Consider the following 11,295-nt stretch of genomic DNA (forward strand, 5'->3'; position numbering starts at 1 on the left):
TTTGACTTTTACTATTTTTACTTTGGGAAGATTGGATTTTGCTTTTTCTATATTGTATTACTTTGAAATGTAGTTGTCGATTGTCCAGAATCCAGAGCAAGGATCTGGTTTGTTATAAAGTTATTTCACTTCCCAACTAATCTTATAAGCCCATTTTTTAAGGTGGTTCGACAATGCTTACATGTAAATTAAAGGGTTAATTTTACAAATGCACAAAAACAACAAAAAAATAATAAAAATACTGTTTCACGGAATTTTAAATATTTTACGATTTTTTTTATTTTATTTACATAAAATACGATCATGTTGAAATTTTGTTCATTTGTTGTTAATTTTTTGTTATATGTATGTTATTTTTTGTTATTTTTTTGTTGTTATTTTGAAGTTACTTTAATGTTGTTTTTTTGTTCATTTTATGTTGTTTTCGTGTTATTTTTTGAAAAACCGTAAAAATGTAAAAAAATAATTCTTTAAACGTAAAAATGTAAATATTTTACAAAAAATAGTGTCTTATCTAATTATTCCTAAATTAAAATTAATAAGAGGTTGAAAATAATAGAACAATGAATTTGAGGATATAATAAATGATAAATAGAAGAAACAAAAAGAACCCTTTACTTTTGTGATTTCCGATTACTAGATATAATATAAACAAATACTAAAAACAGCCTTCTTAACCACATTGTTTAGGATGTGATTATTCACAATAACTTAATAATACCTTGGCCACACAAGTGAAAGGAGTATAGAACAATAATATGATTATTTGACAGAGACTTAGCTGCTAGAAGATAAGAAACCATCGACTTTGGCATTATCTTTACCAGATAGAAACTTCATGCAAATTGGTGGTTTAATCCCAGCAAGAGCAAGAATTGAAGCAGGTAAAGTCCATATGCCATCACCACAGATTAAACCCGAAGCAACTGCCGGTGCAAAAGCCTCTGCCTTGGCCTTGTTTATCTTAGTCCATATGAACAAGATCAAGCTTCCAATACACATGTCAATGGCAAAGTATGATCCTATGTAGAATGGTATTGCCATTGCCATTGGGATTGGAATGTATTTTCCTTTATCCTTTCCTATGAAATCCTTGATGAGGTTAACCGCAATGGCTATACCGAAGAAAATGTAACAAAGCAGGAGGCAATAGCGTGGCAGAGAGCCAAACCCTTCTACTCCAAGTATGGCCATGTTTCGATACACAACAGCAAATGGAGCAGGATATGGAGAACTGGGCTTTCCGAGGTTATCATATGCATTGTAAAAGAGCCAGAAGACACAGGGAGAAATGATACAACCCATTGCTGTTCCAATAACTTGGCTGAAAAACATGGAGCGTGGCGAAGCTAGAGTTAGGTAACCAGTCTTGAAATCTTGAGTCAGGTCAGAGGCTGTTGAGACTATGTTCATCATGACTCCACAGGCTGCTAGACCAGCAAGAACACCACCATTTGACGCACCTGCCCATGCTCCAATTGTGAAGATGGCAAGTTTTCCGTAGGTAGAAGCAAGGGACCAATCCGTGAGGCCACACCCGTATGCATTACAGAAAGCCAAGGCAGGAGCAAAGATATAGATTACCACTATGTAATACCATTTGAGTTGGGGGAATATGTGTGGAAGAGTACCAATGGAGATGGCAGCTATTGCAACATAGCCTCCAAGAGCAAACCATACTGAAATTTGGTCTTTCAAAAACAGTTGTGTGCGGCGTTGGTCATCAAAGGATGGCTCTTCTTTAGTGTAAGAGGGACGATCTGCCACTGGAAGAGAGCTGTCTGCCACATCTTTTTCTTGCAGCTGATTATACAAGCCAGAAAGGGTTCGGGTCAGCACCTTCACGAAGTTGTATAGTCCGTCGCCCAAAATTATGGCAATGGCGATAAACACCTACAACAATGTTTGGAATTTAAAATGTTAGGGCCAAGAATGCATATTGTGGTTCAACTCAATACAAAATCCAAATATTTCAATTGAAAATCACCTTGTATCCTTGAAGGGCATGCATATTAGATGGTTTGAGTTTTTCATCGAACCAATCACCCTTTCTATTCTCTATTAGAGGCCACATGACACCCCAAGAAAGAATTCCTCCAAGCAGCACTGATATGTTCACAATGTATGGGCAAATCATTCCCACTCCAACATATGTTGAAGAGAAATCAAAGTAAAACCTGCACGGTAGCATGTTGTTTAGTCATTAAAGAATGAAACTTTTCTCAAGAATTGCAAAGAAATTAAATTCTGTACACAATGTACAATTCTGATATAATAAAATGCATCAGTACTTGTTCTCGTATGCCTTCAATCCTAGTGTAGGGAAATTAGCAAATCCACAATCATCTGCAGCAGTATAGAACCATTGAAAGAAACCCCAGAAAAAACTTAAGGAGAAAAATTTGCCCAACGTTCTCACTTGTTTCCTACAAGTGTGAAAATTACAGGGGGAGAAATCATTAAATCCAACACAATCATAAATATGCATGCGTCAAAATGAAGAAACATGCGTTGGAGTTCCTTACTTTGCTAACTTGGCTCCTTCAGGAGTGTGGAAACTGTTAATCAGATGAGCAGTTGCAGTACCACTTGGGTATGTCAATTTGAAGTCAATGATCATGATCTGAAACAAACCACGAGATATAAAAATTAGGGATGGAAAGAAAAATGAAGATATTATGGTGATAACTACATAATCAAATATGTGTAGGCAGCGTTTAATTAAATTTACAGTAGAAACATGTACCTTACGAAGAGGCACCACTGAGAAGAGACCAAGAAAGCTAACAACAAAAAGAAACCCAATTATCCATCCCAATGATGGATTTTTGTAATCATTGGTATCTGAAGACTGTTTAGCAACACTTTCACTCATTCCAAAGAGGTAACTCCCAAAGCCTCCTGATTTGTTTGAAAAAAAAAGATTTTTAATCAGAACAGGACATGTAGTGCCAACTTAAAATCCATATACTAACACCAAATATAAGCCATTATGCAAATTACATTCATTCAGAATTACATGAAGAAAAGTAATTCATAGATGCAAAATTATAAACTTCAACTGAAAAGGAATGTGGTGAACATTTTATTAATTGCTTAACAAAAATTCAAAGTTTCACCAGTTTCCATAACATCCAAAGAGTATTTCATCGCTGGATTAATAGGTGCGAGGCAAGTACATTTCAAATTTCCCAAGTGGTCTTAATCCCATGTCACAATATAAGAATTTCATTAACAAAATCATTCAAAAAAAGAAAAAACATCATTAGGTCTCAATAGATACCAAATTCAAAGCAATGATTTTTATTTATTATTTATTATACATAAGAATCAAGTCTTCTAGATACTTAACTCTGTTCCTTCGTATATTTTTTCATTTAAACATGTAATGTGTAATCCTTACAAAGATAGGCAAAGAAAGACAAAAGGCGGCTGTTTGGCTTGGTACCTCAAATTATGACTATAGGGGATGGTGGAGGTCTTCATCAGAATCTACTTTATTCCAATCATACTTTAAAGAACATAAAACAAAAGATTGTGGATCTTAAAATTTTCATTTTAAAATTAATTATTGAGTGGGAATGGTAATAATGGTGACATAGTAGTGGAGTTGACTGTGGAAACAAATCATGAGCCAACTCACACGCTTCATCCAAAGAACTAGCAGCTCTTATATATCCACATCTAAAACTTATTATTTTATACAATAAATTTGGTTTTCTTTATAACACACTTAAAAACAAGATCTGGGTTTCCTTCTTTAGTCCAAAAAAGACAAAAAATATGATTTAAGGGGGAAGAAAGGAGATGTGGATAAGTACTACCAATGTATTATTAATGAATACCCACCACCACTCCTCTACTTGCCAATTTTTCTTCACAAATTTTATTGTTTGGTACTACATTTCCCAAAAAAAAATTCAAACAGACACAAACAAACAAACATGTTTGACTAAACCAAGATTAAAAACAGTAATCTGTTTTATTTTAAAAATAAATAAATAAAAAGATTACATTAATCTTATTTCTTGGCTAGTCTGGAATTCGATGAGTGTAGTGAGAAAAATACAAGGAAAAAAAATATTAATAATAATACATTTCCCTGAAATCAACCTTTTTTTTTTTACATTTTTCTCTTCTCAATACTTCATTTCCACACATTTTTAAATCCAAACAAGAGAAGATGAAATCGTGTAAATGTTCAAATACATAAATAAATAAATTAATAGAAGTTTTTCCATGATTAAATCTATGTTAAAAATATAATAAGAAGAATGGAAATTAAGGAAAACAAAAACATACAAAATTGGTTTCTGAAATCCAAAATCAAGATTGAAAACCAATAAAAAAATCACAAAAGGAATGATAATAACATCATCAATATTCAATAATACGATTTCGATTTCAAAAATTGAAATAATACAGAGCAATAAATAAACGATGAACAAAAGATTAGAGAGAAGAAATACCGCTAAAGGCGATGCCAGAGGAAGCAACAACACAGGTCTGAATAACAGTGTTCTCTTGTCTAGTAAAGGGTTGCTTCAATAGACCAGATTTAGAAGCGATTTTGGTCCAAGTTTTGACGAAGAAGAATCCCAAAAGACCAGCGGAAACATTGAGCGAAGGAATAATCCCCGTGGTGAGATTGAGCTTCATGACAATGAAAGTGAAGAGAATGCTGAGCACAAAACTCACCACGAAAGCCCTCACAGTCAGCTGATCCTGCCATGAAGGAACCTCCTGACTAGCGAAGATCTGTTCCACAGATAACGCCGCCGCCGGAACGGTGTCGTTTCCTTTGTTCTTCTGGTTTGGATCGTCATCATCGTCGTAAACGTTGTCGTTTCGAACCTCAATGGCATTTTGATGATTGTGCACCGCAGCTTCGTCCTCCTCACGACCCATTTTCTCGGAGAAGAAGATGGGCTTCTTAAGACTTTTCTCACCACAGAGATTTTTTTTTTTTTTGTATCACTCTGCAATAGAATCTTGAATCTTAAGACTTATATATATATAACTATATATTATATACACTCTTGGTCCTTGTACTGTACCATATTTTCCATCTGGTCCCTCAGTTAAAAATATATTACATATATTTCTTTTTTGGTTTAGATTTCAAATCCAATTGGAATGTTGCGAAAATTCGACACTAATTTGGTGTGATGGTGTAGTATTATTGTAAATAATATAAAACGTATAAAGATAAGATGAACGAGGTTTTATCTTAAAATTAAATGAGAAAATTTGTGGGTGTACGGAAACTAAAAATTGTCACATACCACGTCATAATTTAGAATGAAATGAATGAGGTTCTATCTCTAAACCAATTAATAATAAAAAAAGTAGCACATTCATTTTATATATAATAATTTATTTTCACACATAACTAACGTGTGATCTTTTAAGTAAAATATATTTATTTGGTGAAATATTTAGTGTGATATTTGATATGAATCATTAGAATTATTTTACAAAAAGTAAAACTTTTTACACAATTGATATAGATTCTATACTAAATTAGTGTAACTATTGTAATAATCTTTATTTAATTTAATGAATGGTGTAATAGTAATTACCAATTACATAATAAAGACATTATAATATTTTCAAAGCCAAACCAAACATGACAAATTATGAACATAATGCATGGTTTGTACTTTATATTTATAATATTAATGATTATCAAATATATAATTGAAATCATTCATATTTTAGGTGTTGTTTGGCTAAGTGTGTGATAGAATAATAATGAGAATAATATTAAGATGTTTTGTTTATTTATAAAATGATTGGAAATGAGTGTGTATTGATAAGAATATCTTAATTTTGAATTATTTTGGTAATGGAAAGATATAAAATAATGAGATGAGTAATTTTATTTTTATATAAATAGTGTTGTTAATAGTGAGTACACATATATAGAAGTGTAATTCTTATTTTTATGAATGGTCGATGATTAGATGTCATGATATTATAATATTTTTAAAATTAAACTAAAAAATAGAATTGTATAATAGTGATTTTTTTACCATTATGATTCTCTCAAACCAAACATTGCCTTAGTATTATGATACGTGACAAATGAATCTATTCTTACTTACAAGTAACAAACATAATACTTTTTTATTTAAGTACAATTATCGATCATTTAAGGTACAAAATTGTATGATTTTTAATTTATATATATATAGGACACAATAAATATTAAAGTTAAAAAACACATAACTTCTTATATATTTGTTTTGTATAAGAATTAATTTCTATTAATATGAAGGACTTGGTTATAAAATTGAAAAATAAAAAAAACGTGAAACATTTTCAAAAAGGGCAAAAGATAACATAATTATTAATGGGTGATTCTACAACGCACCCCCTTAAAATGGATGTATTGATGCACCCTTAACTTGTTTTGGCATCTAGAAGAATTTTTTTAGTCTAATTTTTTTTTTATATTCATGTACGTTATATCTATTTAAGATATCTTACAAAATTTTAAAAAATTCGGAATAATTTACACTATAGAAAACAATGTTCAAATAGTCTATTTTACACGCGTATAAAATAAAATAGTCACGCGTGCAACACATTGTTTGAACGTAGTTTTCGGCGTGTTAAACTTTTCTGAATTTCTTAAAATTTTGCAGGTTGTCTTAAATAACTATAACGTACATGACTATGAGTCTATGAGAAAAAATTTGACCAAAAAATTATTTCGGATGCTAAAACAAATAGGGCTGCATCAATATATCCATTTTAAGGGTGTGCATTGTAGAATTTTCCATTATTAATTAAGATTTTTTTAATCAAATTAAGATTAAAATTAGGGGAATAATTAATGAGGTGTAAAATAGGTGTGGTTTTAGCTGTGTAAATAAAGTAAAAAGAGTGGAATATGTCAAGGCGCCAACCACGGCTATAAACGGCAAATTTGTTAAATTGTTATTACTATATTTGTGTATTTATTTTCTTATATTTTCATTTTATTATTAATTTATCATAAATTTATAATTTAAGTCTATCTATTGGTCTACCAAGATAACGTCCTCATTGGGAACAGCTATTTGTTATTTTCAAAAAAGAAAAAAAAGGAACAGCAATTTTAATAAATGTAATATGTGAAACAAAAATTAATAATAATGCTATAAATAAATAGTAAAATACTTGGTATGTTTTCATTTTTCTTTTCCCACCTACTCTTATGATAAGCTAGTAAAATTACATAACGTTTTTTGTCACATAATTAAATTCATTAGTTTTTTTTTTTTTTTTGAATAAGTGTTCTTTATTAATAACTCGAGCAATCGCTCGCAAGGATAGACAATAAGTCCGAGGGAACACTGTTAATGGGAAACATACGTTCAGCTAGATAAACAGAATGGCGGGCAATAAAATGCGCGGCACGATTCGCAGAACGTTTAACAAACACAAGAGAAACATTGGACAAAGAATTAAAACTGTTTTTGCACTCGTCCACTACCAAACCGAAAGCAGAAATAAGAGGTTCTGCACTTCTAATAGCTGCTGCACACACGAGACTGTCTGTCTCTATAACAGCCGACTGAAATGGGTTGTTCTTGAGCCAACTCAAGGCTTCCCGGATGCCGATTATCTCAGCCAGTTCAGGGGCCACAGAGCCATTTTTCACCCCTGCAAAGGACGATATCAGCTCACCAGCGGGGTTCCTAATCACACAGCCATAGCCGTGTTTGTGGAGAGGAGCAAAGAGGGCTGCATCTACATTAAGTTTGATTCCTGAAATCGGTTTAATCCACCGCTCTGAACCATCTCCATCTTTGAGAGGAGACAACAAGGGAATATTTCCTTTTCCTTGAGCATTCAACCAACGATCAAGACTCGATGTAGCGAAAGACACCACAGAACTCACACTTCTCGCACGCTGCTGCCAAACCAGATCGTTTCTCGCAGCCCAAATGGCCCAACATAGCATCACCACTTTGCTTAAATCCTCAGTACTAACACGGTTAGCAGTAGCTTCCAACCACATCAGAAGTGAAGAGAATGAGTCCCTCTCCACAGCCGCAAGACCAGCAAAGCAAAAACAAGACCAAGCAAAGTTGCAGGAGACCAAAACGTGCCATTCGGATTCAGAAAAAACTCCACACAAAGGGCACGAGCTATCGGTTAAGACCTTTTTTATGCACAAGTTCTTTTTGGTGGCGAGACAATTGGAAGCCGCTCTCCACACTAGATCCTTGGCCTTAGGAGGAACCTTAAGAGCCCATAATCTTTTCCAGAAAACATTAGCTTCAGCCCCGTCAGAATGGAGTTTAAGTTTTTGACGCAAATTATATGCACTTCGAACCGAATAGAACCCATTCTTTTCTGCTATCCAATACCAGGAATCAAAACCACCAGCTTGATTTAGAGGAATGCCGAGAATGATAGCTGCAGTTTCAGAAGAAAACAAATCTTTCACAATGTCCTCATCCCATCTTCTATTATTTGCTTCAAAGAGGCTACTAACAGTAAAGTTTTCAAGGCCATCCATCACAGGTATTGGTATCGGGTTTTCAAGAACAGGAAGCCAAGGATCAGATGTTATTTGTACAGAAACACCAGACCCTATTCTTTTCCTCAAGCCAAGTTTAACTGTATCTTTTGCAGCAAAAATACTGCTCCATATAAAGCTCGGATTCGAGCCAAGCTCCGAGTTTAGGTAGTCACCATGTGGGTAATATCTAGCTTTAAAGACTTTGCTAGCTAAGGACTCAACATTAAAAAGAAGACGCCAACCTTGTTTACCAAGCATGGCTAAATTGAAGTCCCTCAAGCTACGAAAACCCATACCGCCATCGAATTTGTGCTTGGTCATTCTATCCCAACTCATCCAAGTAATTCCGCTCCCATTACTGTTGGCATTATTCGACTTCCACCAAAAGCTGGCCATCATTCTTTCAATTTCAGTGCAAGTACCAATGGGAAAGAGAAAGACATTCATAGCATATGAGGGGAGAGATTGAACCACACTCTTGATTAGCACCTCTTTCCCAGCTCGGGATAGAAATCTACCCTCCCAACTGTTGATTCTCTTCTTCATTCTTTCTTTAAGGAACCCCAACACAGCGTTCTTCTTGCGACCCACTATACTTGGAAGTCCCAAATACATGTTGTCTTCTCCTGCTTCTTGGATCCGCATCAAGTTACATATACGGTTCCTAGTGTCCGCTCTAGTATTGGAGCTAAAAAAGGCAGAGGACTTGTGGAGATTTACCTTTTGGCCTGATGCTTCTTCAAACAACCGAAGGAGAGAAAGAACCTGCCTTGCTTCGGTTTTCGAGGCTTGACAATAGACATAGCTGTCGTCCGCAAACAGAAGATGGGAAATAGTAGGGGCACTCCTTGCGACTTTACAACCAGTGATGTATCTACTTGCCTCGAAATGTTTGATCAAAGAAGAGAAACCTTCCGCACAAATGATGAACAAGTATGGTGATAGCGGGCATCCTTGACGGATGCCTCTAGTTGGGATGATCGGCCCCATTCTCTGACCACTATTAATAACATGGTATTGGACCGAATTAACACAACTAAGAACCAGTCTAATCCACCGCTCATGAAAACCCATGATCCGAAGAATAGATTCCAAAAAGCCCCACTCAACTCGGTCGTATGCCTTACTCATATCGAGCTTAAGAGCCATGTAACCCTTCCTTCCATTAGTCTTCCTTTTCAAATAGTGCATAGCTTCAAAAGCCACCATGACGTTATCAGAAATTAGTCTACCCGAAACAAATGCACTTTGAGTTTCAGAGATGGCGTTGTTCAACACGTTCTTCATTCTGTTGGCCACCACCTTCGATGCAATTTTGTAAAGCACATTGCAAAGGGAAATAGGTCTCATATCACTCACTTGAGTAGGATTTTTCTTCTTCGGAATTAAGACAATGTGAGTATTGTTAATTGAATTTGGGAAGTTACCTGACTCAAAAAAATTCCGAACAAAGTGGACAACATCAGCCCCAACAATGCTCCAATGTTTTTGATAGAATGCCGGGGTCATACCATCTGGCCCAGGTGACTTATCCGGGTGCATTTGGAAGAGCGCTCTCCTAACTTCATCCTCCGAGATGGGAATAAGTAACTCATCATTCTGTTCTCTGGATATAGATGGGCGGATACCATTCAAAACCGAGCCCAAATTGATACCCGAAGAACGAAACAAATCATGAAAGTAGCTTGTGATAACACTTTGAAGGCCCGATTCCCAGTTTACCCAAACGCCGTTGTTGTCTTGGAGCTGAGTAATACTATTATTTCTCTTCCTAGAGCTTGCAACAGAATGAAAGTATTTACTATTTTTATCGCCGGAGTTTAACCAAAACTGTTTCGATCTTTGCTTCCAAAAAACCTCTCGTTGAGCCAAAACTTCAGCAAGCTTATCTTTACCTTCCTTGTGTTGTTGAATAGACATTGGATCACGACCCCATTTTGTGTTTCGGATTTGGCTTTTACATTGATTAATTCGATGACGGAAGTTTCCAGTTATTTCGCGACCCCACTTCCCAAGAGCATCCCCACACTTTGTAATTTTATCTTGAATATCCGTGAGTCCCGAATTCAACCAGCAGCCCTCTATAATTTGTTTGCATAAAGGTTCGCGAATCCACGCGTTCTCAAAACGAAAAGAATGATGATTGGTTGAAGGAAAGATACCTTTGAAAACCAGAAGTATAGGACAGTGGTCTGAGGTTGAGAACTCCAAGTTATAGAAAATCGGCTGAGAGAACAATGACAACCATTCGCTCGTAACCAGTGTTTTATCCAGCCTTTCCTCGATCCAGTCAATGTTATTTCTCCCTTTTTCCCAAGTAAACGGATAACCAACGAGAGGCAACTCAGTCAAGTTGCAATCTCCCAAAGCTTTGTTGAAGCCTTCGATCAAACGGTCAGGATACTTTCTACCCCCTCTCTTCTCTGTTTGAGAGCCCAAATTATTCATATCTCCCATAAGACACCAAGGAAGGCTACTATTGTTTTTGATGGAGCGGAGGAGATTCCATGTTAAATGTCTCAACTCTCGTTTTGGCTCCCCGTAGACGCCTGTAAACCTCCAAGGAGAAAACCCCGTAATCTGAACCGAAGCATCAATATGATTGCGCGAGAAACCTTGAATTTCCAACTCTTGAACATCTTTCCAAAGTAAAGCCAACCCTCCACTGTGACCACGAACCTCAACTACAAAACAGCCTTCGAACCCCAGGTGGGCTCTAAAACTTTCCATACTAGCTTTGTTGCAAAGAGTTTCACAAAGAAAAAGCAAATTGGGTT

The 11,295-nt window shown here is 35.3% G+C and overlaps 2 protein-coding genes across 2 annotated transcripts; both read right to left on the reverse strand.

Moving 5' to 3' along the window:
- Positions 1-592: 592 nt before the first annotated feature.
- LOC115701420 (probable metal-nicotianamine transporter YSL7) lies at positions 593-5,170 on the reverse strand. Its single transcript, XM_030629211.2, has 6 exons — positions 4,470-5,170; positions 2,747-2,901; positions 2,526-2,623; positions 2,292-2,426; positions 1,988-2,177; positions 593-1,893 (listed from the first exon to the last, which is right to left on the reverse strand). The coding sequence occupies exons 1-6, from the start codon at positions 4,906-4,908 to the stop codon at positions 778-780; spliced, it is 2,133 nt and encodes a 710-aa protein (XP_030485071.2). The 5' UTR covers positions 4,909-5,170; the 3' UTR covers positions 593-777.
- A 2,121-nt stretch (positions 5,171-7,291) lies between these two features.
- Positions 7,292-11,248, reverse strand: LOC133030430 (uncharacterized). The gene has a single exon (XM_061103169.1). It carries the CDS (start codon positions 11,246-11,248, stop codon positions 7,292-7,294), a length of 3,957 nt encoding a protein of 1,318 aa, XP_060959152.1.
- Positions 11,249-11,295: the final 47 nt, after the last annotated feature.

This window comes from Cannabis sativa, chromosome 8 (assembly GCF_029168945.1).
Source record: "Cannabis sativa cultivar Pink pepper isolate KNU-18-1 chromosome 8, ASM2916894v1, whole genome shotgun sequence".
Classification (NCBI taxonomy): Eukaryota; Viridiplantae; Streptophyta; class Magnoliopsida; order Rosales; family Cannabaceae; genus Cannabis; species Cannabis sativa.

Coding starts and splice junctions, on each gene's coding strand:
- LOC115701420 (XM_030629211.2), bottom strand. CDS start 4,908: ATGGGTCGTGAGGAGGACGAAGCTGCGGTGCACAATCATCAAAATGCC. Junction 2,902..4,469: donor CTCTGGCATCGCCTTTAGCG/GTATTTCTTCTC, acceptor CAAACAAATCAG/GAGGCTTTGGGAGTTACCTC. Junction 2,427..2,525: donor GAAGGAGCCAAGTTAGCAAA/GTAAGGAACTCC, acceptor TCACACTTGTAG/GAAACAAGTGAGAACGTTGG.
- LOC133030430 (XM_061103169.1), bottom strand. CDS start 11,248: ATGGAAAGTTTTAGAGCCCACCTGGGGTTCGAAGGCTGTTTTGTAGTT.